This window comes from Rana temporaria, chromosome 2 (assembly GCF_905171775.1).
Source record: "Rana temporaria chromosome 2, aRanTem1.1, whole genome shotgun sequence".
NCBI classification, from domain to species: domain Eukaryota; kingdom Metazoa; phylum Chordata; class Amphibia; order Anura; family Ranidae; genus Rana; species Rana temporaria.
In genome coordinates this window covers 291,897,325-291,925,079 of record NC_053490.1, presented here as the reverse complement: position 1 = coordinate 291,925,079, position 27,755 = coordinate 291,897,325, and the positions used below count along the sequence as shown (strand labels likewise).

The window sequence follows — 27,755 nt, the reverse complement described above, 5'->3', positions numbered from 1 at the left end:
AGGCAACATCGGAAGAGGGGAGAAGAAGAACCTGACGTCACAGAAGACCGTGCCGGCTGCCTGTTACTAATTGAGCTAACACACAAACATAGCAGGCAGCCAGCGCTGAAGAAGAAGGCACCGGACAGCTGCAGAAGAACCGGGGTTCGCCGAGTCAACAGCGGAAGAGGGGAGAAGATGGAAGAAGCCCCCCGGAGAGCGGAGAAGCCCCCCCCGGAGAGCGAAAGAAGAAACCCCCCCGGAGAGTGGAAGAAGAAGCCCCCCCTGCTAATAGAGCTAATAAAGAAGACAGGGGGGGCATCCGGAGCAGAATAATAAATTATTTTAAAAAGCCTTGTATTGTGTGTTTACTAACTTTTACTTTTTGCCTCCAGGTGAATGGGTAGGGGTACGATGTACCCCATATCCATTCACTTAGGGTGGGGGGCCGGTATCTGGGGGCCCCCTTATTAAAGGGGACTCCCAGATTCCGATAAGCCCCCGCCCGCAGACCCCGACAACCAACGGCAAGGGTTGTCGGGAAGAGGTCCTGTCCTCATCAACATGGGGACAGGGTGCTCTGGGGTGGGGGGGCCCGCAGTGCGCCCCCCTGCCCCAGAGCACCCAACCCCCCCATGTTGAGGGCATGCGGCCTGGCACGGCTCAGGAGGGGGGGGGGGCGCTCGCTCCTCCCCACTCCCTTCCTGACCGGCCGCAGTGCTTTTTAAGGGCCTGGTATGCTCCTGGGGGGGAACCCATGGCGGTTTTGAATTTAAAAATTGCCGTGGAGTTCTCCCTCAGGAATGCATACCAAATGCCGTCGCTGGAATGGGCCTTTACAATGTGTGACTAACTTTCCACATTATAAAACCAGCCCTAGTTTTGCGCAGGCAAATTCGGAACTTACGCAGAAATCAAAGTGCTGAAATGCTTTGAAAATCTGCTTAAGTCCTCATTTGCATACGCAAAGCTGCATTTCAATGAGGAATGCCCCCAGTGGCGGATGCGGTACTGCATCCTAAAATCTGACCGTGTAAGTGTCTTACACCTGTCAGATTTTCTGCCTAACTTTGGAAAAAGCCTTTTGAGAATCGTTTCCAAAGTTAGGCACAGGGATACGCAGGCTGAACATCAGTTAAGTCTGCGTATCTCTTTTGAGAATCAGGCGCGTAGTTCCTAAAAGGACTGTTGGGTCTATGCACTGTGAACACATAGGGTGGTTTACAATAATCTGAAACCTCTCACAATGTAATTCAAGGTAATGTAGCAGAATACAGTAGTAAATAAAGGTGGCTACACTACACAGTATGTTTCCTACCACACTGAAATTCATTTTAACGTAGCACGGTACAGCAAATTGACACTTGTGTTTTCAGTAGCCTTGCTTCTAGCTATTTTCTTGTAGATGCTTAAGAATGAAGACACAAACAAGTCTACAATATTTCATGTTAGTAGTATCTGAAATAAATTCCATATGTTCAATTTAGTAGTTTACTGGATATTTCCTTTCTCCAGCAATATTGTAATGTCCAGTGAGTCACCAGAGTGTAACAAGTTTGAGTTACTACCATACTGTAACATATTTATTAGCATTTTATATTTCTCTGTAAACTCAGTGCACTCAGATTGTATGGCTTTGGATCTGGAGCATTTTACATCCTATATGTTATATTATCAGTACATGTACACAGGGTAGTTTAAACTTGTTTCTAGGCATTTGAGTTTAGAGGCTTTTTCTGGAACCCCCAAAAAATTCGTTCGGAGGCTGTGTTTAGAGGCATTTCAAGTGACAAATGCAGCTAAATGTGGCTAAACGCGGTAACTCGCATTTAGCAGTGTTTCATTTACAGACATTTTTCATTTTAACAAAATAAAAAAAAACGCTTCTAGACGCAAACGCGGGCATGTAAACGCAGCTAAATTGCCATTTTTAGACACCTGTTTCTAGTGGTCAAGTTAATTAGTTCAGGAGAGGTTGAACAACATCCCGTGTACATGAAGCCTAAAGGAATATTTATGGTCTCCATGGTAACCCTTACATTTAACCACTTCAAAACCGCACGCTGTCATATGACGCCCAAAGGGGATCTGTTATCCTGGGTGGGTGACATATGACGTCCTGTTCTTTGTGCGGTGATATCTGAATGATACCTGCACCTAGAGGCACCATTCAGATATCATTTTCTTCCGGTGACGATCCTGCGCACCGTAAGAACGATCATAGTGGTGGTTCTGCCGCTTGATCATTCTTATAGGCGGTGGGAGGGGACATTCCCCCCTCCCACCGCCATCCTGTGCTTCTCCGGGCTCTCCCGTCCCATCGGGGGCCCGGAGAGATGATCGCCGTCCACCGGATTTGAAGCATAGGGATGACTGGTGACCAGATGGTCACCAGTAGGGATGAGCCGAACACCCCCCTGTTCGGTTTGCACCAGAACTTGCGAACACTCCAAACGTTTGTGTGAACTTTAGAACCCTATTAAAGTCTATGGGACTCAAATGTTTGAAATCTAAAGTGCTAATTTTAACGGCTAATATGCAAGGTATTGTCCTAAAAAGTGTTTGGGGACCTGGGTCCTGCCCCAGGGGACATGTATCAATGCAAAACAAAGTTTTAAAAACTGCAGTTTTTTCGGGAGCAGTGAATTCAATAATGCTAACAGTGAAACAATAAAAGTGCCTGGGGGGGTGTAAAGTTAGCATGTGAAAAAGCGCATGTTTCCAGTACTTAGAACTGTCACTGCACAAAGTGTCATTTCTGAAAGAAATAAAGTCATTTAAAACCGGACTTGCGGCTAGAATGAATTGTCGGCTCCCGGCAATTCAGAGAGGATTCATTCATAAAAAAAAAAAATAGCGTGGGGGTCCCCCCAAATTCAATTACCAGGCCCTTCAGGTCTGGTATGGATATTAAGGGGAACCCCACCGTCAATTAAAAAAAAAAATTACGTGGGGTTCCCCCCAAAAATCCATTCCAAACCCTTTAGGTCTGGTGTGGATTTTAAGGGGAACTCCACCCCAAATTCTTTTAAAAAAAATGGCGTGGCGTGGCGTGGCGCTCCACCCCAAAAATCCACAACAGACCCCTTATCCGAGCACGTTAACCTGGCCGGCCGCAGAAAAGAGGGGGGGACAGAGTGCGCCCCCTCTCCTGAACCGTACCAGGCTACATGCCCTCAACATGGGGAGGATGTCTGCTAAAAAAACATATATAATGTTTGGGGGTTCTGAGTAATTTTCTAGCAAAAGAATGATGATTTGTACATGTAGGAGAGAAGTGCCAGAATAGGCCCGGTATGGAGGTGGGTTTTAAAGCCCTGTATTGAAGTGGTTAAATACATATCTTGGAGCTTCATTATAAAAAAATAATTGCAATGATTTTTTTATAATGAAGCTCCAAGTTCGCTCGGTCCTGACACCTCCATCCTCACTACGGCTTCACTGACCGTTTCCTACTGCACATGCGCGACTCGCACAGCGCTTTGTGAATGGGCGGCTGCCTCCTGGGATACACACAGTTCCCAGAAGGAAGCACGACCCGTTCACCAGAAGACACCGCGACGGAGGACAAGGCAGAAGATCCACCGCGGTGGAGGAAGAGGCAGAAGAGCTAGTTCCGCATAGCAAACGCCCTTTCTGGTGAGTGTAATTTTTTTTTTTCAATTTTTTTTTCTTTTTTGGGGAAAAAAACAGGGTGGAACTCCACTTTAACAGGATTTAGAACCTCACAAAGGCTCTACCCAACCCCACTCTGCAGAAAACTTGAAGGAAAAAGTTTAAGGTATGATTTGCCATACTGTTTAATAATGAACTTTAGCATCGCACTTATGTCAAATGGTTATACATTAGAAACAAAACAGTTTACAATTAACAACACAATGGGACAAAGTGCAAAAGAAAAAAGTTATTTTACAAAACTTTTAAATGAAATAAAAAGCAGCTGAAATGAGAAGGAATAAAACGGGTGCCAGCGTCAGAGTATTTTATGGGAAAGTATGACTTTTATGAAATGCTGCAATCACCTACATACTTACAAGCCTCTAAACCTGCAAAAAAATATTTTCTTTTATGTTGTATTAGCAGAAAGACTGTTTGGGCAGTAATGGCACTGAAAATAAGAAAAGCTCAAAATACCTTTTCATAGTACTTGATCTCATACTCTGTGTTGTTGATGAATGGGAAAGCTGGCTCCTGCCATGATAACGTGATGCTTTTTTGATCCACTCTGTCCGCCCGAATGTCAGTGATCAAAGACAGGGCTAAAAAGATGAAAGCAGAAAATTAGTCAAAGTTGCAAATGAAACGTGCTTATACAGAATATCCATTTAAGCAAGACTGCATTACACCAAAAAAAAATTCACCTATCTCCCTTTAATGCTTTTTAGACATCTGTTCATCAGGTTTTATAATATTGGCATATAACTCAGTAAGGCTTCCAGTGCCTGTCATTGCACATATTATAGCTGACAAACAACACAGTCAGAGATGACTAGTATTTAGTAAACCATAGAAATCAATTAGACAGCAGCCTGTAATTGGCCTGACCACACATTTTTGTTTTCAATAGTTCGAGTTAGTCAATAGTTAGAATTCCAGGTTTCAATTATCCTCAAAGCGGTTGTACACCGCAGGTGATTAAAAAAAATTCCCTGAAAGGCAATGTCATAATGTGCTAGTATGCACGGCATACTAGCACATTATGATAGACTTAGCTGAGAACAAAGCCCTCCAGCACCGCAATGTCACCTCTGAGATGAGTGACATCTTCCCCTATCTGTGGCGGCTGGTGACGTTAAGGATGGAGGCACCAAACCCTGCCCTTACTGATTGACCCCTCCCACTTCTCATAAGACCCACCCCTTGTATAATCCACCTACTCCGTCCCCTGTATTCCACTTGCTTCCACCCATAGTGTTAGAAGTATACAGCTTAGCATCACAGGACAACGTATACAGCCCCTGCATCACAGGACAGAGTATATAGCTCAGCCTAACAGTTCAGCGTACATAGCTCAGGGTATACAGCTCAGCCTCACAGATCAGGGTATACAGCTCAGGGTATACAGGTCATTATCACAGATCAGGGCAGATCAGGGCATACAGCTCAGAGTATACAGATCAGGGGTATACAGTTCAGACTCACAGATCAGGATATACAGCTCAGTGTATACAGATCAGGGTATGCAGCTCAGAGTGTACAGCCTAGCCTCACAGATCAATGTATACAGCTCAGGGTATACAGCTCAGAGTGTACAGCCTAGCCTCACAGATCAGTGTATACAGCTCAGGGTATACAGATCAGGGTATACAGCTCAGCACCAAAGATCAGTGTATACAGCTCAGCCTCACAGATCAGGGTATACAGTTCAGGGTATACAGCTCATTATCACAGATCAGGTCATACAGCTCAGAGTATACAGATCAGGGTATACAGCTCGGGGTATAGAGTTCAGACTCACAGATCAGGATATACCAATCAGGGTATACATATCAGGGTATACAGCTCAGGGTATACAGCTAAGCCTCACAGATAAGGGTACACAGCTCAGGGTATACAGCTCAAGGAATTCAGCTTACCCTCACAGATCAGGGTATACAGCTCAGGGTATACAGATCAGGGTATACAGCATAGCCTCACAGATCACGGTGTACAGCTCAGGGTATAAAGCTTAGCCCCACAGATCTTGTTATACAGATCAGGGTATATATCTCAGGGTATATAGCTCAGCCTCTCAAATCTCGGTATACAGCTCAGGGTATACAGCTTTGCCTCACAGATAAGGGTATACAGCTCCGGGTATACAGCTCAGCCTCAGGGTATACAGATCAGGGTACAGCTCAGCACAGGACCCCCAGCTCAGATAGCACCCCCGACCCCCCCCCCCCACTCACTTATGCGACTCGCAGCTCTGACAGCACATACCCCCCAACTCATGGCTCTAATGACAGTACATACCCTCCCCATGGCTCTGATGACAGCACCCCCCACGCTCACGGCTCTGATGACAGCCCCCGTATCATGGCTCTAATGACAGTACTTCCCTCATGGCTCTGGCTCTGATGACAGTACCGCCCTGCTTGCAGCACTGAGCTCTTATGACAGCATCACCCCCACTTGTGGCTTGTGGCTTTTGGCTCTGACAGACCGCCCAGCGGGTGGTCAGGCACTTACTGTCAGGCTGTGGGTATCCTCTCCAAGGGCTCCTGTGTCTCCACCAGAGAAGCAGCAGCGGCAAAGGTATCCTTCCTCCAGTCCAGCGCTTGCCTCCTCTGCTTCTCTTCCTAAGTGCCAGGCATTTAATCGGAATGCCTGGCGCTTTGGCCAATAGGGAGACAGGTCTGACGCCCTGCCTCCTGATTGGCATCGAGGAACCTTAGTGTGAAAATAGCGAACATGTATTTGCTATCATCATACAATTGGGTGGGATCGAGGCGCACTCTCTCATGAAGCCTATTAGAGCCTCTGGCTCTAATCAGGTGCTTAAAAAAAACACCCCCTTCCACCCCGCCATAGGAATCCCTGCGTCCAGCATCCTGAAAGGAGCTGGGTGCATAGATAGGGGGGCGGCGCCCATGTTCCCACAATGCACAGGCCGCCACTGTCCCCTATCTTTATTCCAGGTTCGCAGCCTCCGACATGAATGTCCGGGCAATGATGACATCACTCCCGCGTATTTAGGCAGGAGCCGTCGTATACCACAAGGGCTCTCAAGATCTTGCACTGTAAGAAGAGACCTTCAGAGAGCATGCGCTGGCGATGTCATTGGCTGCATGCATTCTGAATATCTCCTAAACTATGCAAATTTAGGATATATTCACAGTACCTACAGGCATCCATTTAGCCGCGTACACATGACCATTTTTAATGTCCTAGAAAAAACAACGTTTTTTTAGTCATGATTCTTGTCAAGCCTGCCTTGCATACACACGATCGTGAAAAAAAAATGCTCGAGCAAAGTACGGTGACATACAACACGTACGACAGCACTATAAAGGGGAAATTCCATTCAGATGGCGCCACCCATTGGGCTGCTTTTGCTGATTTCATGTTAGTAAAAGTTTGGTGAGAGACGATTTGCGCTTTTCAGTCTGTTATAGCGTGACGAATGTGCTATCTTCATTGCAAACGCTAGTTTTAACAGAACGAGTGCTCCCGTCTCATAATTTGCTTCTTTCACGTCGTTAAAGCCTACACACGACCGTTTTTCACGACGTGAAAAACAATAATGTGAAAAACTACACGATCGTTTTTAATGACCATTTAAAAAAAATGCATTTTTCACGTCATGAAAAACGGTTGTGTGTACGCGGCATTATTATAGGCTTGCCTGTAGATACAAGTAGTAGTACAGAGTTTACTACCACTTTAAGACCACATTCACATTGGCAGAACAAGACGCCACTTTTAGATGCATTTTTAGATGCATTTTTCATGCTTTTTTTGCTTCAGTCTCTGAATGCAGTTTTATTTCAGCCAATGCGTCCATGCACATTAAGGCATTTAGATTTATATCTTAGAGCTGTGTTCAGTTGCATTAAGAAAAACATGCCCCAAATCTGCATTCAAAGAGGAGCTTATTATGCCACGTACACACGACTTTTTTAATGTCATTAAAAACGACCGTGTGTGGGCTCCAGAGCATTTTTCATAATGTAAAAAATGGCCATTAAAAATTTAGAACATTTAGAAAGTTTTTCACAACGTTTTTAACGTTGTCGTTTTTAACGTCGTAAAAAATGGTCGTGTGTGGGCTTTAACGATGTGAAAAAAACGTGCATGCTCAGAAGCAAGTTATGAGACGGGAGCGCTCGTTCTGGTAAAACTAGCGTTCGTAATGGAGTAAGAACATTCATCACGCCGTAACAGACTGAAAAGCGCGAATCGTCTTTTACTAACACAAAATCAGCAAAAGAAGCCCCAAGGGTGGTGCCATTCGAATGGAACTTCCCCTTTATAGTGCCGTCGTACGTGTTGTTAGTCACCGCGCTTTGCTAGAGCATTTTTGTTCACGATCGTGTGTAGGGAAGGCTGTTTTAACGATCGGGTTGAAAAAAAATCGTTTTTTTTCTAGACCATTAAAAATTATTTTTTTTACAACAAAAAAATGGTCGCATTTACACGCCATTACAGGCATATGTCATGTACATACAAGCATAAGCACATGTATGCATGTTATTAATCCCAGTGGCCAAAATAAATTAATATTCTGGCCAACAGAAAGAGTTTACGTGTATACACGCATAAATCCCATACACCTGTAAACATGTGTTAATTTACATAATTTTGCAACAAAATTAGCATTTTTTTTTATGCTGGAAGATTTTTCCAGCTCCTAGCAAAAAGATACTTTGTAAATACGAGTTCTTTAATACACCCATGTGCACACAGCCTAAATAGTATTGTTTGGTTGTTTGGCTCAGAAAATAAACTATGTAACATGTATTTAAATCTGGAATTCTACATCAACCAAAAGCTCTGCCTAAAACAGCTTCCACAATTTCCTTGCAATGACCTTTATTTTAAAGAAAATGTCTTGAATTTTTCTGTCAATGTATTAAGCCCTGATCAGGTGTCAGCACCCTGTACAATAAGAATGACTTATTGATGATCAAAAATTGTCACTGTATAGGGCAGCGATGGTGAACCTATGGCATGCATGCAACAACTGGCACGCAGAGCCCTCTCTGTGGGCACTCAAGCCATACGTTGCCAGATCGCTACCCCCTGGCAGCCGAAACTTGGAATAGCTTGACAAAGGAGCGCACATTGATCGGCCATTGCCAGTGGGCATGCTCAGAAATGCGCTGTGGATCATCCAGTGATGCCATTGCACCTGATGCAGTGCTCCAACAGTGTTCCAGCCCTCTCTCCTGGATTCTTTTACACAAACAGCCAGCCTCCAGACCCAGCAGAGCGGTGTCACCAGTGGTACAGCGCACCGTGTTGTTCCACAGGACGTTTGACTATGTTATATGCCAATATCTGTCTATAAAAGTGTGAGTTGCTCTCCTACAATTATGTGTTTAATTAATACTTTTTTTATTAGTCTGCACTTAGAAGTGCCTCTATATTCTTCTCTCTTGCATTTTACCTGGAGACTACTTCAACCTCCCACTGAGTCTTGCCCTGAGCTACAGACTTATATATAGCCATATAGGCTTTTGAGAACATTTCTATCACCTGATGGACTGCCCATATCTGATCTGTCAATTTGTGCTTCTGTCTGATTGTCATATTTAGCTTTATGCAGAATAAAGCTAAACTAAAACATTAGTTTGGACAACTGTTTTTTCTAAACTAAAACCTCCATATTCAGGATTAATTGCAGTGTTGTCATTTTGAAATAAATACATTGGTTTTGTGTTCAAAAAGGTTTGCCATCACTGGTATAGGGTGATAACAGTAGGTACTTAATCTGAAGTCAGGAATGTCAGACCTGCAAAGTAAAACTATAATAAAGGAAGATTTTCTGGCTATAAAAAGTCATAAGAGACATCTTGTGATACCTACTCATCAGCAGGATGCTTTTTTTTATGTGTTAAGAATGGAATAAGTTTCTCTGCTAAAGTGCAGGTACCTTTAAAAGTCCATCACTATTTATATATAATAAGCATATAAGCAACTTATGCATATCATTGCAAAGTTCACACATGAAAAAATAAAATGTTGTGGCTCCACACAACATAATTTATTGAACAAACATGTCAATATATGGCATAGTCTTTTACAGGATGTTAAATATATCCTCAATAAATCTGTACTTAGCATACATTATGAAGATATTGGCAACTGTTTGTTTTCAATAAGCATTTAATCTTCTCTTCTATATTCTGCAAAGGCATTGACTAAGTTAATCGTATTTAAGAAGTAAACAATAAACAAATACCCAGCTTTGCTAATTTGAGAACTGTGACAGTATCTATAAATTAATACTTATGGAATTAGTGAAAAAGTGCTGCAACACATTTTATCTTCTAATCCTGACATGGTAAAACAGTAGACTGAAAATACAAGATCAATAGTCTTTGAAGTTGAGATCTCAGCATTATGAGATCTTGGTGCAGAAGTGTTAGGATCCATCATCAAAAGCTGGATGGTTAAAGGTAACAGAATTGCAGGCTACGGGTTAGGTACAGGATCTAGGCACACAGGCATATTCACACAGGCCCTATTCAAGTCCGAATACACAACCTAAAGTAGCTGAGACACTACATGTAAGGCCGCGTACACACGGTCGGTCCAAACCGATGAAAACGGCCTGAAGTCCAGTTTCATCGGTCTAAACCGACCATGTGTACGGCCCATCGGTCTGTTGTCCTTCGGCCAAAAATTTGAGAACTTGCTTTAAACTCGAACCGATGGACAGCTGACCATCGGTCCAAACCGATGGTTAGTACACAAAAACATTGGTTCAAAACCCGTGCATGCTCAGAATCAAGTCGACGCATGCTTGGAAGCATTGAACTTTTTTTAGCACGTCGTGTGTTTTACGTCCACGCGTTCTGACCTGATCGTTTTTTTTTTAACTGATGGTGTGTACGCACATCAGACCATCGGTCTGCTTCAGCGGTGAACCAATGAAAATGGTCCGTCGGACCATTCTCATAGGATGGACCGGTCGTGTGTACGCGGCCTAAGAGTTCAGGAGATAACTAAGTCAACCAGGAGCGACTGACAGTAGAGAAAGAAAAAATACATGTATAAATATACAGTGTGATGAGTAATGGGCAGGATAGGGCAGAGTTTTAGGTGCCTTGACTAAAGAATTATTTTATTAAGGGTTTTGGGCAAAATGGTAAGTCAACAGGGCAACAATCACAGGTCCTGCAAGGACAGACAAATGGTAAGGTCACAGGGGGTAATAGGGCACAACAAAGAATAAGTCCGGGGTAGCTACACAGTACAGCAAATAATAAGTCCAGAAGCCCAAAGCAGCTCTAAAGAACAAATAAGGGCTGAGTTACAGTAATAGTGGCCTGGGGTACAGCTAAGGTTAAAGTAGTTATAAACCCTTACATATACCCAGTGAAGTGAACAACCTCAGATAAAAAAGAGATTAAACAAATACTCCTACATAGGTTTTACTTGTTTATCTGTAGTCTTCACCAGTCTACACTCCTTCAAGGGGCAGATCATGTTAAAAATATTTCTTTACCTTTTTCCGGAGCACAGAGGAGGGGGCAGAGAGACTGCAGTCACAGTGTGTGGGAGCTGATTGGAGGAAAGGAGTACACCCACCTTCACACAGCAGCAGAACTGAGTTCCATTCTGAGCTACCCCCATCTCCCAACACAAATGTATCTCATGTGTCTGGAAAAATTCTCAGAAGTGACTCATGCTGATAACAGAGCAATGAAGCACCAGAGAGAAACAACACTGCAGATATATGTGATTTTCTCAGATTCCATGTTTGAGGTTTACAACAACTTTAATACAGACTAGAGTTTATGGAACAGCAAAGAAATAAGTCCAGGAAAAGAAAGGGAAAAATCCAGGCACAATGAATGTCCAACAGCAACAGAATACAGCAAAAATTGAGTTTAGTGTCACAGCGCAGGAGGGGGACATATCAGGAAGGTCTTATGTGGCCTGGCTTCATTAAATGATCAATGCAAGTAACACATTGTAGGAGGGGTATACAGCAGACTAGAGGGTAGAAGATTTCAGGGCACAGATCATAGGACAGCAAGGTCAGGCTGAGATCAGGAGGCCCTTATGTCTAGGGAGGCAACATAAGTCAACCGTTGCACCTGGCCGGTGGGGATATCACAGGGTTCTGGGGTGGTGGAGGGCTTGTGTAACCTGGCTGCAGTGCAGATCCACACAGGCAGAGGGGCAAGTCAGGATGCCAAGGCCAGAAATCACAGGGTCCTGGGTATCCTGTGCAGCTTGGTCACTGCACAAGTCCACACAGGCAGCATCCTTATCCACAAGGAGCAGGGAGGCAGCATACACGCTCAGCCTTCCACTCAGGTTTTAAATACTTGGTGGGCTACAATCCCCTGGCTAGGCAACCCCATGCTTGGTGGCCAAGAGTCAGTACTTTATCTGTTGGCAGTGCTAAGCATGGGAAGCTAGGTCAAGCTTTGCCCACTGGAAGGACAGAAGACAGTGTGGAGCCAAGGGAGGGAAACCTGGAGCCTGCATGTGACACATAGGTGGCAGGATCTATGCACGAGCACTGGGGAATCAGTGTCAAGTAGGTATTTGAATAAATCAGATACACTAGTTCCAAAGAGAGTTCTGAAAACATAGTTCAAGGTGGAGAAAAACTCAGAAAGGCTGAAACCAAGAAGACAAACAGGATCACAGGATTTACAATTAAAGTGGTTGAAGTGACAAAGATTTGAAGGAATCATGCAATGTACCAACAGGAAAACTACACATGCAGGCAAAATGCATGCCCACAATCTAAAGCCTCATACACACAATCGGACTTCAAATAAACTTTTCTGTTGATTTTTGTTTGAAGGGCGTTGGCCGTGTACTTGGTATGCATACACACGGCAGGACTTTTTCAAACAACAAACATGAGCGTAGTGACGTAATTGACGTACTACGTGGTTTTTCTGCACTTTAGTGCCACCCTTTGGGCAACTTCTGCTATTGCTAGTTGATCTTTTGCATTGGTTCTGAGCATGCATGTTTGTACTTTGGACTTAAGTCCGATGGACTTCTGTACACACAATCGGACTTTGCTGTTTGCAGAGCGAACATTTGTTTGATGAAAACCGATAAAGTTTGTCTGATGGAGCGTACACACAGTCAGATTTTCTGAAAAACCTAGTCATTTTGAAGTTTGTTGGCAAAAAGTCAGATCATATGTATGGGCCTTTAGCATAGATGAAAAGATTCAATTTATACTCACCCTGTGCTCTTTAAGTCTTATAATAATCCCCAGCTGTTGCAACTAGAATACCCCCTGATATTCAAACAATCTTAGAACAAAGCTAAATGCAGAATTAAATAGCAAATGTGGCAAAATTTAAAATAAATACACCAATCAATGAGTGATAATTTTAGTGACCACAATCTATGTGAAAAGTGCCAAATTATATTGAAGGTATAAAATGCCCAACTACTGCAACAAAAATAACACCCTGTTGTGAAAAAAATCATATAGTAGTAAAACATTGCATCCAGTTTTATTATATGATTGTTTGCACATCAGGGGGATATTTCTGCAGTAGCTGGGCATTCTGTAACGCCAATGTAATTTGGCACCTTTCACATAGATTGTGGTAGTTATATTCATGATTAGTTAAATGGTATAATTTTTATATTTTTTAGCATGGTCACTATTTAGCATTCAGCTTTGTTAAAAAAAAGTAAAAATCAAGTTAGAAGATGGCACAAATACAAAGTGATGGATGAAAAGTGAAGTGCTGAAATTGTTATTATAATTATATTTATCTCCTTTTAAAGTGTTTTAAAGTGTTTGTAAGCCTTAATTTATTTTAAATAAAAATAACAAACATGTTATACCTACCTGCTCTGGTCAAGGGTCTTGCTCATAGCAGCCAAGATCCTCCTCTTCTGGGGTGCACCACCGGTGCTCCTGGCTCCTCCCCTTCATCGGGTGTCCCCACGGAAAGACACTTTTCATGGGGGCACCCTGTGTGGGCTCCCTCCTAAATCCTGCTGCTGTGTCCATTGACACAAGCAGCAGGATTCAGCCCTGCCCCTGCTCCTGTGTCAATGGCTCCTGTTGCTGTCAATCTGTCCAATAAAGAGAAAGAGCCTCTGCGCTCGTGCACATCGCTGGATCGTATCGGGCTCAGATAAGTAAAAAGGGGGTGTCTGGAGGGGGAGAGATTGCAGCATAGAAGGTTTTTCCCGTAAATGCATAGGCTTTACAACCACTTTAACTGTAAGTGCATACACTGAATAAATCTTTTGTACCCTCTAGATCTTCAATATGGAGAGTATTTCCTTTCCTTCATGATGCTTGTTTACTGAACCAACTTATTTGTACGAGTGAAATCTATTGTGAGAATAACACTCAATGGAAACAATGCGGTTGGTGCCTGCAAGCGGCGATCCTGCCACAGTGATTGCCCTGGGTGTATTATATCAAGCGCTATTTACCACTCTTGATTTGGGGGTCATTCTATTCTGGTAACCTCTCTGCTTGCTTGGTGTGCTGATTTACTTCGATCTGAAGGCTTTTGAGACCCACACTTGCTTTCTGTTTTTCTTTGGTATGATCACCTTTCCCTTCTTCTTTTCTTTCGGACTTACAGTATGTGTTCACTTCATATGATGTTTATTTTTATATAATTTGAAATATCATTATTTGCACAATTTAACTGAGATGGACTTAGATCACATTTTGCATGTTTTGTAAATGCGCACCATTTATTATTATTTCACTTTTTAGTGGTAGACATATAATTATAGAAATTATTTAATGTTTGTCACCGGCACAAAACAAATTGTGTATCAAAAAAAAATATGCCCAAAAGTGGTTTTCTGCAGCTAAAGTGCCTTCACTACAAAGTAGAAGTGTGCATCAAATAAATCTATAGGTAGCTGTGCTAACCAATACAGTACATATATTATTTGTGCTCAGATATAACAAAGGTATGCAAACAAATTATGATATCCAAACATTAGAGTTCAACACCGCTGTGATAAGTGCCAAAAACAAACATTTTCATATTAATCAACATATCAAAAAATTAGAAAGTATTTAAAAAAAAGTTACTCTTTGCCAATACTCTCTGGCATATAATTGCTTATATGGTGATTCACCCAGATTAACCGTGACTATATCCGCCACCATCCAAAGTTTGCCAGATGGTCACATAGTTAGAGCCTAGTCAATTTGTGGGTCTTTAGTTTCCTGTTTAGATCTTTTCCTGTGACATCAGATGTGTACAGTGATATTCCTCCTATGTCCTATATTCAATTCCCTTTTTAGTGCTGCACTTTTTGTATACTATTTTGGTGTACTGTGTATCACTGGGTATAGTAGGAGGCTGCGAGCTGCTGTATAATGTTTAATATTTGGCCCCCAGTGTGCTTTTTTTTTTCCTTTTTAACAAATACAGAGTAAGCAGACAGACACAGCAAAACAGATGTAGATGGACCAGTTATCACAGTGAGATGGACCAGAAGACACAGGGCTGAATTCAGACAGGTCTGTGAAAATAGGACTCTTCCCTTTTTAATGGCAATACATATAGACTGTATGTATGGAATCTGGTGATGACTAGCGATCAATGTGCACTTTATAAATCTACAGAAATTTATGTAACATGCAGCTTCACAAATCTGATGCCCTTGAATGCCAAAGAAAATAAAACAACTGATAGGTCAACTGATATATCAGTGATTTGCTTGTCTCCAATGATGTCCATGTCAAATGCTATCTCTAAGGCTGCTGATATGACCAATTAATTATCTTGGCAGAATTCTATTAGTTTTTTATCCACCTAATTTCTTATTTCAAGGATGACCTTGCTAGCTATTCCCCTTATTTTTGACAGCCAGTTTTAACATTCTATTTACCAGTGTTCAACACAATGTACATGTAGCAGTCACCTGTAGCATTCTTAACCCATGCAATTTGAGAATAACTTGAGTATTATATTAGAGCTATGGGATTAGTGTTTTTTTCCTTCTTCAGTGGACCGCGTTTAGTCTGATCTCACAGTGGACTGTGTTTTAACTGATATTGCAGCCCATTACCTGACCATCTTGTGTGACACTGCATAATACAGATGCCAGCTTCAATGAGATCAGCTAGCCACTTGACTGCAACAAGGGAACCATCCAAAACTGGTAAGATTTAGACTGAAATTTAAAAGAATTGTATGGATTAGTTCTGAAAGACAGTTTCAACAACTATAGGGAGAGGTTAATGGCAATGCTGAGAAAATAGCACCAACACATATTTCAACCAAAGAGAAGATTAGCTGTGTGTTAGGGCTTTAGCAATAATAGCAAAGGAAAGCAAACAGAAATAAAAAGGTAAAAAAAAAAAAAAAAGAATAAGAATAATAATCCATCTGAATATAAAATCCCAGAAAATAGTAGAGTGCACATAAGAAAACATAAGGAACTGGAAGCAACCATTATACATAAAAACATGTATTGTATTAGGAATTTTTATATTTACAGTATATCTATATATGCAATATAAAAAGTTAAATGAACTATATTCACATTTTAAAAAGGATAATATATAAAGTATACTGGCTTCTAAAAATCAAAGATATGGCAAGCTGTAGCATTTCAGATGAGTTTTGTAAAAACCATACTAGATGGTGCTGACCCAGTGTTGCTCATAATATGCCAGCATATTTGGAAACTACAGCAGCCTCCATTAGAATGGGAAAGGTCACTTTATTTTAAATACCAAAATAAGGCAAATTAAGCTTTGATTTCTAGACAATTGCACATATCTCCCATGCTAGTGAGACACTGGGAAAGAGTTATGCCGCGTACACACGATCAGTTCGTCTGATGAAAACGATCTGATGGACCGTTTTCATCAAACAAACTGATCGTGTGTGGGCCCCATCGTTTTTTTATCCATCGGTGAAAACACTTAAAACTTGTTTTAAAATTATCTAATGGTTAAAAAAACGATAGAACAAAACGATCGTCTGTGGGCACGTCCATCAGTTAAAAATCCACGCATACTGATGGTGTGTAGGTACAACTGATGAAAGTCAGCTTCATCGGATATCTGATGAAAAAATCCATCAGTCCGTTTTCATCGGATGAACCGATTGTGTGTACAGGGCATTAGAGAGACGCAGATAGCCTATATTTTCTGGAACTCCAGCATCTATGCAAATGATGCCTGGGGCAAAGGAATTAAAGTGAATACAAACTCACTTTGTAGTGTCCACCCCTCCAATGTCTGACAATCCTCTGCAGGCTACAGTCATCCCTGCTGCTTGTGCACATTTTTCTTCCACACTTTTCCCTTCCACATAACTTACTATTAACGTGCTTTGATACAGCACTTTGGGAACATCTAACTTCTTTTGCAATTACTTTTTGAGGCTTTACCTCCTTATGGAGGGTGTCAATGATGTTTTTCTGCACAACTGTCAGGTCAGCAGTCTTTCCCATGATTGTGATTCCTACCGAACCAGACTGAGAGACCATTTAAAGGCTCAGGAACCCTTTGCAGGTGTTATGGCTTAACCTCTTTACCACCGCGCTATAGACAAAACACGTCTACAGCGCTGTGGAGTTATTCTGGGAGGACGTCCCTGGGACATCCTCCCAAAATCCTCCTCTCGCGCGCCCCCTGGGGCGCGCTCCCAGAATCATCGGAAGCATCACAGATCGCGGTAAATTGTCGCTGATAGCTGCCGTTTACCATGTGATCGCTCCGTCAAATGACGGAGCGGTCACTTGTAAACAAACTGGTTCCTCCCTCTCCTCTCTGTACCGATCGGTACAGTGTGAGAGGAGAGGGGGAGAGCGGGTGGCAGCAGCAGCTGCTGTGGCTGGATCTGTGACAAATGCAGTCACAGATCCAGCCATCCATCCCTCCCTGTGCAATACTCTGCAATACCAGCAATACTCTGCAATAACCCCCCCATACTCTGCGATAACCCCCCATACTCTGCGATAACCCCCCCATACTCTGCGATAACCCCCCCATACTCTGCGATACCTGCTAATATGACAGAAACACAATTTTTTTTTACAGAATTTTCAGTGATTTTTCTTTTATAGCGCAAAAAATAAAAAACCCAGAGGTGATCAAATACCACCAAAAGAAAGCTTTATTTGTGGGAAAAAAAGGCAAAAATTTCAGATGGGCACAATGTTGTATGACTGAGTAATTGTCATTCAAATTGTGAGAGCACCGAAAGCTGAAAATTGATCTGGTTAGGAAGGGGGTTTAAGTGCCCAGTGGTCAAGTGGTTAATTAGCTGATTAGAGTGGGACACTTTGAGCCTAGAATATTGCATCTTTTCACAATATTCTAATTTTCAGAGATTGTGGATTTGGGGTTTTCATGAGCTGTTATCCATTATCATCACAATTATGATAAATCACGGCTTGAACTAACTTGCTTTGCATGTAATGAGTTTATCTCTTAGGCCCCGTACACACGTCCGAGGAACTCGACGTGCCAAACACATCGAGTTCCTCGTCGAGTTCGGTCTTGAAGCCGCCAAGGATCTCGGCGAGTCAACTTTCCTCATTGAACAACGAGGAAATTGAGAACATGTTCTCTATTTGGCCCGACGAGTTCCTCGTCGGCTTCCTCGGTGGAAAGTGTACACATGACCGAGTTTCTCGGCAGAATCCAGCTCCGATCGAGTTTCTGGCTGAATTCTTCGGTCTTGTGTACGGGGCCTCATATTCGTTTCACCTTGTAAGTTGCATTAGTGAAGTAAATGAACTTTTGCACGATATTCTAATTTTTCAAGTTTCACCTATATATATATATATATATATATATATATATATATATATATATATATATATATATATATATATATATATATATATATATATATATATATATATAATTGCCTTTTGCTTTGCATCTGGAATTCCCCCATATTAAAGCTGGACAATAGTCTTCAGCCAAAGTCCTGCCTCATATCATCAAAAATCATTGACAAACTTGTTGCTTTTTCTATAGCCTCAGGGAGAAGCCCACATCTAACTTGTCCTTGAATTTAAAGATTGAACGGGTTTGTGCAGAGCATATTTTATGAACTCTCAAACATAGTGGCAATAAAATGTCTAAAGAAAAGTGTTTGCCCTGAAACTTTAGCATCTGCACTAAAGTCATGTCAAAGCAGGCAACTGCAATGCTGATAAATTAATTTTGACAAGCAAGGGGATTGTGAATGCCAGCTTGCTCCCTGCTTTTTTCTACAGCCTTTATTTTACAATACCACTGCAACAAAGCTAGTGTAATAGTCAAATGATGTCTAGTGGGTTCTGGTTTCACGTTTGACTAGTCCATTAACTCTTAACTAGTTCACTAGACAGTAAAGTACAAAATATACATGTTGCAGGACAGTGATGGCTAAGAAGAAATTAAATGGATGGATGGATGGATGAATGGATGGATGGATAGATGGATGGAAAATGCTTGAATGAAGGAAAATTGGATGGCTGGAAGAATGGCTGAATGGAAGAATGGATGAATGGAGGAAGAGGATGATAGATAGATATATAGATACCTATTGGATTTCAATACAGTATCTCTCATCAAAGAAAATCTATATATGTAAATACATATACAAAATAATAATATTTTTTGGATGCCGACTTGCTACAAAACAAAAACCGATAAATATTAATTTAAAAGGAATTCTAGGTATCAGTGAATTTGTTTCTCTTACCTATTGTGATTTTCACTTTTAAAAATTGTAAAATACAAACCATTTGAAAGTAGACTTGTAAAATTGGCGACTTTTGAGAGTTTAAGGCTGTTTCCAGTTTTGCTAACAGGTTAAACCAAATAGTTGTGTCACCCTTTACTAACATGTACCATTCACATTTCAACCTGTCTGCTATATCAGAGCCTTCCATAATTGGCAGTTTTGATAAATACATTCTCTGGGGCTTCGGTATTTGCAGTTGCCATTCTGCATTACCAGTAGCGATTCATTTGGTTGCTCTATAGCGCAATGTAAAAGGTTGATGATGGCTCCCAGATATTTACCAACATGTTTTAGTGTCTGAATGTCTATGAGCAAACAATAAGGCTAGGTTGACATTTGTGTGGCACATCTTTGCATGGGCACAGCAGCCCATTCATTGGAATGAGCTGCTGCACCTATAGGAAATGCAGGGAAAAATCCTCAACCCTTTTTTAAAGCTATGGCCACACATAACCGCATGGTACTGTGGCACCATTGTTTTGTTTACATGAAAACATGAGTTTTCGATGAAGAAAGCACCCCTGTGTGTCTGCTAAAGAGCAGCATGTTTTGCTTTCGGGTCAGGAAGAAGTATGATTATGCTAGAGTGAACCTAGTAAAAAAAACGACATTACTTGTATCCTTCTATTTTCAAAGGTCAGACTGATAAATATACATTTCTGCTAATAGTATGCAACTGTTTACACAATGCCAGTATTACAGGGCATTTACATTGTGACAAACAGAGGTCATGAATGATTTTTGATATACTGTACATATCATAGTAACACACTTTGATTAGAAAAAAATAATGAGGTACAAGAAAAACAAGTTAAAACTGAACTCTATCCTTAACCTTAGTCGTGAACAGTTGAACAGGCTCCTCGCCTATAATAAAATAGCTTTCTATGATGAGCCCTTTCTTCTCCAGCCCTACTGTCCCTGGCCCATCTTTTTAATTTACATTTCAGCTCTTTAAAGCGGAGTTTGCATCAAAAATATAAGTTTGCTTTATATTGTAGCTTAGACCTGAAAAAAAATTAAAAAAAATAAAATGTTTTACCCACCTCGAAATGCCTGTTGCTATGCGGTCCCACGAAATCTGCCTTCCTATTCACCGAGGATCCTGACATCAGCTCCCTTGGCTCCCAGGATGCCGTGCGCTTCCCCTGTGTCTCCAGGCTTGTTGATGTTTATGGGTTGCCATCACAACAGCGTGCACTTTCAACGCCGCCGCCGCTCGTTGTGATGGAAACCCACGTTTTCGACGGCGCGGCCCTGCAGTTCTATTGCGGACGCACGAGAATGGGGCGGGACGGGAGGCCCTTTCAGCTAGTCATCCACAGTATTCCCGGGAAGTAATTGCTTGTGGGCTTCACAATGCCCACAAGCAAAATGAGAACGCTCTCCAGGGAAGAATATAAACTGTTTGTTTTAAATAACTCGGCCGAATGGCGGGACTTTTTCAAATAGTAAGTGAGACTATAGAGACATGTACAACGCGAGATGAAAGGTGATATTTTTAAAAATTGAAACATTTAATGGGAACCCCGCTTTAAATCACAGAGGCTCAGCATCACATGTTTATGTTACCAATGGCAGTCTGCCTAGGAACTTCCTCTTCTCCAGACTAACATCCAGCCATCAAGACATTTTAACTTCTCTCAAGAATCAGTCCATTGCTTGTATCAGAACTGGGGGCTCTTGAGAAGAGTACTTCACAGGGTGCAGTGATGGTTTTTGGAAGCTAAGGGCAACCTGCCAGACCCTAGCGCCAGCCATTACCTGCCTACATTGCATTGAGAAGCACAGAGAAACAGTGATGAGATCAGTGGTGCAGAATTAAGATATGTAATGAAAATGGAAAGGTTTTATTAAAAATGATATTAACATGCTGATGAGGGAGGATGGAGCAGTCAGGTAAAGCTAAATATAAACAAAATAATCTTCAATTATCTAAAAAACTAAAATGTGAAAAATAACTATTTCCTCTATTTTTTGCTATAAAACGTTGCAAATGAAAATGCTGGAACAGTATGAAAACCCTGCTTTTGGAAAGTAGACACCACAAGGTGATCAATTTTTTTTGCCACAACATTCTTAAAATGAAAAATAAATATGCTGGGATTAGGGGGGGGGGGGGTAAAACACAGAGCTGGGTAATGGTGCACTAGATACCCTATTTTACAGATCATACACAAGGGATGGAGATGAAGGGGTTAATATATACAGTGGATCACATACAGTGTCAGGATGGAGATGAACTGGACATATTATTTGGCAGATATGCAGAATAAGGGAGGTGATGGGTTATTATACCGTTTACATACAGAGACAGCATTTATATCATATGTATAGTAGACATGTGCATTCGTTTTCGTCCGAATGCATTTTCGTCCGCAATTCAGGTATTTTCGTTATTGTTTTAACAAACGATAACGAAAGCGCAAAAAATGAAAACCTAGAGATCCGTAAAAAAATGTGTTATTTTCGTTTTCGTTGCGAATAACAACAATTCGATATAGAAGGAGATTCGACATGACGCTGACTGAATAGCAATCTGTCTATCGAACCTGATATTCTACTACACACATAAGGTACTTTTCGACATTATAGAGAAAAGATTCGACATTATAGAGAAAAGATTTGACATAGAGAAAAGATTCGACATTATAGACAAAAGATTCGACATTATAGACAAAAGATATATTTGTTTGTTATTGTTTTTGTTAAAACAATAACGAAAATACCTGAATTGCGGACGAAAATGCATATTGATATATATAAAACACATTTCTTTCTCAGTTTAGGCCGATATGAATTCTTCTACATATTTTTGGTAAAAAAATAGCACTAAGCGTATATTGATTAGTTTGCACAAAAGTTATTTATTAGTAATGGCGGCGATCTGCAATTTTTATCGTGACTGCGACATTATGGCAGACACATCAGACACTTTTGACACTATTTTGGGACCATATAAAATGCACTGATTACTGTGTAAATGGCAGGGAAGGGGTTAAACACAAGGGGGATATCAAGAGGTTAAGTGAGTCCTAGGGAGTGATTCTAACTGTGGGGGTGTGGGCTACCACTGACATGACAGCGATCACTGCTCCCGATGATGTTCTGCCTCTCCATATCACGGCCGCGGGACAGCGGCAGACATTGAGTCCGCAGGACACGTGGGCACGATCATGGAGCACGCCCACTAAGCTACGATTTAAAGCGGATGTACCTGTACGCCCATTTGCGCAGCCATGCCATTGTGCTAATGTACATCATCATGCATTGGTCAAAAGTCAGTACAAATGATATATTGGATCTTTAGTTACTGTTCAGTTTTTCTCCAATCACAAAGCACTATGATCTTGCTCCTTTCTTTTAAAAAAGAATGGGAGGGATCAACTATGTAAACAATATCATGTGATCATCCTGATAACCAACCACAATAATCCTTCAGTAACAGGCCACTGGGCTCAGTACACAGCAATTAGTGGGCTGAATAGCACTGAACTATTATTTATCCAGTGTCATGTTCAAGTAGAACTGGGTAAATAATGGTATGCCAATCCACTAGTTATATACCTCAGTTGTGTACCCCAAGTGTTAAATGCTTTTGGGAGACACAATGTAAAGTACAATTAGTTATTGAAATCCATTGAACATTCTATTATTCCCTCATCAGCCAAACATTTTCAAGGCTTACATATTTTACAGCATTGACTGTTTAACGTATGTAAAGTATGTAGAGGCAAACTTTTTATTTTCATTTTGTATAGAGTAAGGAAGGATTAAAACCACTATCAGATTATCTTTTGTTGTCCTTGTCCACTGGGCAGATGTACCTTCACTTTATGTTCTAGAGAGGCAACAGGAAACAATAGGGAATTGTTGCCACCAAAACATTTGTCTTGGTTAAATAATTTTCCCATATCTCTTGCTCAGGTGACAACTCTAACATGTTGAGTTTTCCCTGACAATGACAATGGCCACCAATTAAATATTGAAGTGAATCTCCCCAACAATAAAAACGTAAAAGAGTGTCTAATCATTTCTCACTCTACTATTAGACTATTACCAGTTTACTAATCATTGAAAAATCTATGCGCTATGTTGCATGAATACACCTGTGTTTGTGTACCCTGTGTTCCTAAGGCCATGTACACACGGTCGGACAAAACCGATGAGAATGGACCGAGGTTCCGTTTCATCGGTCCAAACCGACCGTGTGTATAGCCCATCGGTCTGTTGTCCTTCAGTCCAAACCGATTGTTAGTACAGAAAGCATTGGTTCAAAACCCGCGCATGCTCAGAATCAAGTCGACGCATGCTTGGAAGCATTGAACTTTGTTTTATTCAGCACGTCGTGTGTTTGACATCACCGCGTTCTGACCCGATCGGTTTTTGGAACGATGGTGTGTACGCACATCAGACCATCAGGCCACTTCAGCGGTGAACCAATGGAAATGGCCCGTCGGACCATTCTCATCGGTTTGGAACGACCGTGTGTACGCGGCCTAAGAGTACATATATATTTACTCTTGATTGATATATATATATATATATATATATATATATATATATATATAAAATCAAAGACCAAAAAAACAAGAAATTCTCAATGTCTCAGTGTTTCTTTTCTATTTTTTCAGGTCATGAACAAAGAAGTGTAAAAATAGGAAAAACAATCAGCGCAAACAACCAATGAACAAAGAAGACTTCTGCAACGTGATTAAATACAGAGGTTGTGTTGTGGAAATAACAATTCACATTAGGGATGTCCCGATACTAGTATCGGTATCGATACCGATACCAAGCATTTCCCTGAGTACTTGTACTCGGGGAAATGCTCCGATGCCTCAGCCGATACCTGGGCAGGCATTGGAGTTGCAAGTCTTCTGCTCCGTGCAGTCTTTCCTCCCCCTGTGCTCCGTGCAGTCTTTCCTCCCCCTGTGCTCCGTGCCGCTCTTCTCTCCCCCTGTCAGTGCCGCTATTCTCCCCCCTTCCGTGCCGCTCTTCTCTCCCCCCATCCGTGCCGCTCTTCTCTCCCCCCGTTCATGCCGCTCTTCTCTCCCCCCGTCCGTGTCACTCTTCTCTGCCCCCGTCCGTGTCGCTCTTCTCTCCCCCCCGTCCATGCCGCTCTTCTCCCCCCCCTGTCCGTGTCGCTCTTCTCTCCCCCGTCTGTGTCGCTATTCTCCCCCGTCTGTGCCACTCTTCTCTCCCCCCCCCGTCCATGCCGCTCTCCCCCTCAATTTATGAGAATGGAGAGCGGAGGTAGGACCTGCTAAACCCGGCTCCTACCTTTTCCGAATGGACAGAGTCAGTGATCACTGACTCTGTCCATTCACATAACTGAGCATCGTAACCTGTGTTTACGATGCTTCAGTTTATGAATGGAGAGGAGCTTCCCTCCATTCATTTCAGCTGAGGCTGCAGAGAAAGGGACTGGGGAATATGTGTCCTTAGTCCCTTTCTCTGTCTTAAAGGGGAGATTTCAGAGGTCTTTTAAGACCCCTGATATCTCACCAAAAGACCCCCAACAGGGCTGATAAAAAAAGTATTGGTATTTGGTATCGGCGAGTACTTGAAAAAAAGTATCGGTACTTGTACTCGGTCTCAAAAAAGTGGTATCGGGACAACTCTAATTCACATACATAATTTTATTAACTAGGTGGCAATTCAAAATTTTCATAATGAGCTTTTTATTGTGGTGGTATAAGCAAATCATCAAAATCCTCAATACCAGAACACAGGGGCAATTTTTGCATTCCACAAAATAAAAAATTATCCACCCACTTAAATGTAAATATGAAGGAGTTGCTCATATTAACCAATCAGATTTCTTGTTTTCTTTGAAAGAATTCAATAAACATGAGGATGAGCTTTTTTTCAAATATATTTTAAGTTAAAGTGGTTCTAAAGGCAGAAGTTTTTGTTGCCTTAATTCAGTCTATGCATTAAGGTAAAAGCCCTTCTGGCTGCAGCTCCCCCAAGCCCCCCCTTATAGTTACCCCCCAAGTTCCATCTCGATCCAGGCAATGTACATGAGAGCAGTGGGTCTCCCGGGTCTCTATTTCCTAATTGGCTCACACAGCAGCGGGAGCCTTTGGCTCCTGCTGCTGTCAATCACAGCCACAGAGCTTACGAGGAGAGAGTGAGGGGCGGGAGTGAACAGTGTTCTGGGTGTGAATAGACGATGTCTATTCACAGAAGAGCAGTTCAGGACGCACGGCACAAGACCAGAAGGCTTGCTATTGGGGGCACTCGACTGGGGGTAGAAGCCAGGATCTCATGCTGGGGACCCAAAAAGAAGAGGATTGGAACTGCTCTGTGCAAAACCATTGCACAGAGAGGGTAAGTTGAAAAAAAAATTGAATCTTTAGAATCACATTATTTGCTCACACAAGGGGGTTCCAAGGAAAACAAAAGACATTTTACCAATATGCATAAGAATCTTGTCTACAGAGACACCCTCTTACAGTATGGCAAAAGTTACTGGTCTCTGACCAAAAACATAAAATGGCTCTATGGAAATAACTTTTTATTTTGAGATTTGATACTATGAGTGATATTAATCTTAGGACCTTGATGTTATTTTTCTTTTAGGAAGACTTGAAATATTGATTTAGTTTGATTTTCTGTAAAGAGTATTAAACTGCGAAATTTAAACCACAGCAATGTACAATATGCTGACCTAAGAGAATGTACTGCTTGCAATTTCCCTTATTATGGATGTGTTAATCAAATCGTATGACACTAAAGTAATTGTCAGGAGATTTGCTATGTCAAAATAGTTACTGTATGTACAGTAAGTGACATTAAACTTATATTGAATTGGCAATGTAATGAACTTCATTGATTGATGTACATACAGTTAATGACAATAAATCTATTAGATTAGAACTTGGATGTTGTCTGTCTTCTTGCTGGGTTACCAATATGACCCTCTTTGCGAGTGCACAAAACAAAGTTCTTTTGTCACCTGCTGACCTCTGACTAATCTGATGTATACTAACTTTTTTGGGGGAACAAGATTAATGATGTACTATTCCCTCTAGTAACCACAGGGGTTTTAATCTGTGGGTTGCCCCATTCATTCCACTCCTATATAAAAGAAGCTAAAAGTGTTTTTTTTTAACAAGCTGAGTTACCTCCAAAAAATCCCCCCTAGTGTTTCTTAGACATGATGGAGAGTTACTGAGTATAGTTGATGTCTCATATAACCTACAGCTTAAAGTGTTAATAAACTCACAACAGTAAAATCAGTCTGTTTATGCAGTAAAGCATGCTTGTTATACTTACTGTGGTGCCTAAGGGGTTTATCCTTTGCGTTGTATATAAAGGCTGTTTGATCCCATCTCTCTGATCCTCCTTCTCATCCACTGTCTCCAAAAAATAACCTGATATTTACAGAGCCAGGGGACAGACTACACATGCTCAGTTTGGTTTATATTGATAGAGAGTTTTTTTTTTCTTGGGAAGGTGCATGTGATTAGCACAGGGCCAATTAGCACTGTCCAGACAGAGGTTTAGGGAGAATGAAAACTCCTCCTACAAGCTTTACTAGGAATTGAATAGAAGTCACGAGACTGCTATATACTGCTGATGAGAAAAGGTATTTATCAGTTTGTATTTACTAAAATAATTGCTTTTTCATATGCTGTGTACTGTAGGAGACCAGATATCGTGAATTCAGGTTCTGGGTTTAGCAACATTTTACGGTATAACAATTCTTGCTGAGAAGAAAAAACAATTCTCTTCATGTCATTTATATACAATTAAGAACATTTTACAAAATTATTTGCATAGTTTTACCACTAGGGATGAGGAAAACTGAGTGCTTTCATTTTCCTAAAATGTTGCTGAAAATCAGGAACTATCTATGAAAAATTCAAAAATGTGTCAAATTACACTGGAGTCAGTGGTGCAGGTGAAATTAAACACTTGTTTACTGGGCACTTTAACCCCCTTCCTGCCCAGGCCAATTTTCAGCTTTCACACACATACACACAGTATATGTATTATGGGAAATATAGTACATGCAAGAAAAAACAGCTAGCTAATGAAGACATACAGGGGAAAGGTGCTGACAGCCTAATTAGTATTTCTCCTCATAAAGGATATGAATAGAGACATAATGATGAATGGAAAGTGGGATTACACTGAATGAATCAGTCATACTAGTAAAGGTGCAGGAAGTGAACAAAAAATTATATATGTGTATAGAAACTGATTTTAGGAATTATGCCTATTTAAAAATCAAGTGTAAAAGAGAAATATTACGCAAGTTAGAAAGTTTTAGTCAGTCATATACATTAAATATTTTTTTCCCTTCAGTGTGCATTATGCGTGCTTCAGTACCTGCAGGAGAAGCTTCATGCATCTATTCCGTGATGCTGTGATGAACCGGCAAAG

General features: G+C 41.3%; 1 protein-coding gene across 1 annotated transcript in view; it reads right to left on the bottom strand.

The window, feature by feature from the left end:
• Positions 1–27,755, bottom strand: part of LOC120926916 (ephrin type-A receptor 7-like) — a 456,597-nt gene that overhangs the window by 221,825 nt on the left and 207,017 nt on the right. The window contains exon 3 of the mRNA XM_040337215.1: positions 4,114–4,238. Within this exon, the coding sequence (XP_040193149.1) occupies positions 4,114–4,238 (125 nt within the window). The remainder of the gene's footprint in view (positions 1–4,113; positions 4,239–27,755) is intronic.